The sequence below is a fragment of the Cydia splendana genome, chromosome 8 (assembly GCF_910591565.1).
Source record: "Cydia splendana chromosome 8, ilCydSple1.2, whole genome shotgun sequence".
NCBI classification, from domain to species: Eukaryota; Metazoa; Arthropoda; class Insecta; order Lepidoptera; family Tortricidae; genus Cydia; species Cydia splendana.
Window position 1 is genome coordinate 367206 of NC_085967.1, and position 4797 is coordinate 372002.

The 4797-nt window shown below is 40.0% G+C and overlaps 1 protein-coding gene across 1 annotated transcript; it reads right to left on the reverse strand.

The window, feature by feature from the left end:
- Positions 1-220: 220 nt before the first annotated feature.
- On the reverse strand, positions 221-2376 carry LOC134793081 (uncharacterized). The gene is made up of 2 exons (XM_063764607.1): positions 1179-2376; positions 221-342 (listed from the first exon to the last, which is right to left on the reverse strand). The coding sequence occupies exons 1-2, from the start codon at positions 2374-2376 to the stop codon at positions 221-223; spliced, it is 1320 nt and encodes a 439-aa protein (XP_063620677.1).
- Positions 2377-4797: the final 2421 nt, after the last annotated feature.

Below are 4797 nucleotides of genomic sequence, written 5' to 3' on the forward strand. Positions count from 1 at the left end.
TCTGTTATCCTCACTTGCCTGTGTTTCTGAACAGACTTGTCCGGTTTCCGTCTGATACTTTGACTCTTGCTCAAGTTAATATTCTTTTTAAGCTGATTTTTTCCGTCCGAGTTCAATCCAACTTTCTGTATGATGTTGTTCGACAGACCCTCCCCCGCTCGAAGAGTAACATCTCTTGCGGGTCGGCATGGCCAGTTGTGAGAATCTCCTGTCAGAAATTCTAGGCCGCTGAGGCATTGTTGAAAATCTTCTGTTGAATTAGTCTGCCTACATCAGCTGAGTTGTATTTAGACGGGACATATCTTTCAGTCAATTTCTTATTTTTCTTGATTTTTTCTATATCTGGAGATGTTTCATGACATATTGGATTAGTCTGGTACCTATTAAAACTCCTAATAGTTCCAATTTAGGAATCTTCAGATTATTTTGATCTTTTATGGGTATTAAACTTGACTTGCCAATAACGAAGTTCACCTTGTCTCCTTGAAGTAAATATACTACGGCTGCATACGCTGACAGACGAATCTGTGAAACCGTGAAGTTGGCCGTCTTGGCTATTCGCTATGTTCTTAGGTAGGCATATGTGATGAACTTGCTTAAGGTCTTCAGAACACCTCTGACGACCTCTCTTCGTATAAGCATTAGTAGTGTTTTTATCTTTAGGCAAATCGTATCCCTTTCTAAGTCCCATTTTAAATCAAGAGTTTTACAGTTTAATCTGTACTAGCATCTGTTATGTTCTTCTGCATAAGCTCTTTAGAGTTGGAATCCATATCATTTTACTGTCTTTATACAGACTCATCGCTTCTTTGACTCCGTTTGATCCTGTCAAATATTATGTACATAGATGTCACTGGCTAGACTCTTTAAACGTTCATCATTGATACTAGATAAGTGATGTTTGATGGTAGCATTATAGGTAGGTAGATATGATTACAAAAGGTACACGTATAAATCTGTAATGTATAAGATTCTCTTCTATAGCTGGTTTAGATATATCTTTCAGGCACAGGAATCTTGTGACGATGAAGTCTCTGTTACCTGAAGCAATTTCGTAGGGCACAATGCTCTATTATGCTGATTCCTTTCACCACAGTGATGGCAGGTGTGTGTCTTTCTACAGGTAATTTGTTTATGGCCAGTTCTCAAACAGATGTAACAACGGTTAGGTATTTTACCTTTCCTTTCAGCCAAGGTCTTAAATTTCGTGCAAACGTCATTGTAATGATCCCCTTGACAAAATATACATTCTAATTTCCTTCGTTTTTCAGATGCCTGCGCATTATTCGATTCACTATTAGCCTCGTATGTTCTTTTCTTAGGCGTGAATGTATTTGAAAAGGTTGATGTATTTTTTCTAAATTTATTTGGTTTTTCCCTCATATTTATAACTCTATGTTTGATTCTCCTATCGTTGGATTTCTTCGCATGTTTATCTCTTATGTGTAAAGTTTCAGTAGTAAAGGTTGTTTCCATATCTTTAGTCTCAACGCTTATCCTCTTGGCATCTTCTTTTGCTGATATGATAGCGTTTAGTTGTTTTCTTATTTCTTCGATGGATTCAGTCTTCAATTTTAGTTTCATTTCATAAATGACGTCTTCAGGGAACTTTTCCATGAAAAGAAATCTTAAATGGTTTTGATTTGTGTCCTCTCCTAGGGACTGTAAGACTCTTAGATGTCTCTCGAGTTCATCTAATGTCTTTCTGCAATCTTCTGGCTTCGTGGCCTTCTTAATCTTATATAAGGAAGAATAGTGAGCGTCAACAATCTGCACTCTGTTGCCGTATCTCTCTCTCAGAGTATCTATGGCAATCTTATAATTGTCATTCGTGGTCTCTAAACCATCGATTATGGTTTTGGCTTCATCCTTTAATGATGCTTTAAGGTAGAGTAGCTTATCAACGTCTCGTATATTCCTTTGATCAATGTTGGAACTAAATTGGTCCCAGAATTGAGTCCATTCTAGAACGTCACCATGAAAAGATATTAAATCCAACTCTGGTAACTTGCTCCTATTTTTTGTAGGATCAGATTTGACTTGTCTTGTATCCTTATCGGCTTGAATTCTTGTATTAAGTTCAGCTAAAACTTCATCACCCTCTAGCTGTATGGCAGTTAAATTTGAAATCTCATCGGCGTTAGGATCCTTAGATAGATTGAAGTACTGATAGAGATCACTTTGAAATCTTCCCAGTATAGATTGTAGTTTGGATGCGATGATAGCAGCTTGCTCTAACTCATCCTTTCCCCATGGACGACACGCACATAGCTCTGATGCTTTTACTTGATGCTCTTTGATGTTTGTGGCAAATGTGGACAGGCGATTCAGCAGGATAGCTTCCATAGTGTTCTCACTCTCGTTCTGGAAACGCATTTTTAAACAAGTTATCACAACAGAACTCAATAATGTTGTCAAGTACTTTATAAAATTTTCATATTTCCACCGAGTGTGAATCACTGTACCAACAGGAATGTCATCATATGACAGATAAAATATATATGTAGGTAGTTGTTGTCATTATTCAAAATGAATTGAACTTTCTAATAAGTACAATATGACTAACATGATGATGATGATGATGATGATAAATTCTCAAATTACTCATGGAATACACCAAAATTATTTATTATTAGAGTTTCATATACACCACACACTATGGCATTATTTAAGTATACAACTTGTTCTCATTATATCAACTAAGTGTAGTTCCTACTTACAGTTAGATATGAGCGCCGATAGGCATTTAGCCGGCGGCGGCGCGCCGGTCAAAATCGGTCGGCGGCGGCGGCGAATCGGCGGCGTGGCCTTGAAACACCTTTGATTAATGAAAAACGAATTCAAACCAAAATTTTACCCGTTAACATGTTTTTGCTGTAAGGAAGTTATAAAATAAGTGCATTTTTCAATTTCAAGCAAAATTTATTCAATAAAGGCACGAAAAAAGTTTTATAAAGTATGAACAGTATCGCGCGGCATCAGAGGCGGTCTTAATCTTGGCGAGGCCCTGGCCGGAAGATCTTTGCGAGGCCCTTATCTTTTGTGCTTAGTAAAAAGTAGCGGATTGACTGTATCAGGGAAACGTCTGGTCGACAGTCCAAAGAGACGAAGTGAGGAAAATCAAGCTCCGTCATTAACCAATTACGACCCAAAAAACAGATTTATGTCAAAAAGTGAGGTCCAGGGCCGAGCTCCACCTAACACGAAGACCTGTTTCCGACGCCTTCCCATGCGAGGCCAGAAGCTGCAGGTAATGCCAAGTGTGAGCTTGGCTGACGGCCGAATGCCCGGAGCGCCGATTACGGCGCGCCTCTGTGCGAGGCCGAAGGCCAAGCTGCAAGAGAGCAGAGCTTGGAATTGAACTATAGGTCCAGTGTAAGCAAGTCCGAAGGCCGATAAAGACCGAGGCCATAGTGTTAAAGACCTGGAGCTTTCCTGCAGGTGCATTGGTGCGAGGTTAAAGGCCGTGCTGCAGTGAAGCTAAGATCGGAGAAGATCTAATGACCAAGCATTTATTTTAAAAGTGAGGCCGAAAGTTAGGCTCCAAACAGGGCCGAAAACTTGGAGGTTCAGATAGCGTTTTACTTCTATGCGAGCGATGCGAGGCCAAAGATTGGGCTGCGAGAAAGCAAAGCTTGAAATTTGAACAATGGCCAAGCTTATATGAGACCAGATTCCGTTTCCGAGGCCCTTCCGTGATTCCGTGCGAAGCCAACGGCCGGACCTTTGGGCGTGAAAACACTTAATATCTGAAATTAACCCCTTTTAAAGACATTCAATCCATGCTTGCAATGATTAAATTCGCGGTGAATGACGGATGAGCACGCAGAGAAGATGGCCGATGGGGTCGAAAAGTGCTCGAGTGGAGACCACGGACTAGCAAGCGCAGCGTAGGACGTCCACCCACAAGATGGACAGACGACCGTATTAATGTCGCCGGAAGACGCTGGATGCGGGTCGCTTCCAACCGGTACGTATGGAGGTCCAAGGGGGAGGCCTATGTTCAGCAGTGGACGTCTTATGGCCGAGATGATGACGGATGAGCTAGCCAGCTGGCAAAATTAGTCATTTCGTTGCCCTAACAGTACTAGCGCGGTTACCAAACAGAAAAGTTTGAATTTACCATCAATATTTTTTAATTATATGGACCTATAATTATTTATTTATTTATTTAGTTATTTATTATACAATAAGTTACAACTTACAATACCTTTTGAATGTCTATAAGCTATTCAGACTGGCGCTGTTAAAGATCTAAACTAAATAAAATATATATTTCTGATTCTGAAAGGAGTACTATCTAACAAGGTCACGCCGATGCCACGCCGATAGCGCAGCGTCGGCGGCGGCGGCGCGAAAATTTTGTCGGCGGCGGCGGCGCGCCGGCGCGGCGCTCATATCTACTTACAGTACAAGCCTGTACTGTATGTATGGGTATCTGTACATACATACTCACATTCAGTATTTACTTTACCAAATGTGTAGTTTGCCTGACACATTCCATATGTTTAAAACACAGACTTCGTATCACCAAATATTTATCATAATAATATTATGTAATTATTATTTGAGTATCACTCTATTATTTCATCATCACTATAGAACAATATTTAGTACTTATTGTCATATATGTTGCAAGCGCCATCTATATGTTAGAGATGTAAACACTGTATAAGGTCAATGAACTTAGCTGGACACGCTACCGCGTGTCTAAATTTTACGAGTAAACGATTCAACCTTTGATGAATGCAATTTGACAGTAATAATACCCAATATTATGGGCTGTATACCAAGTTA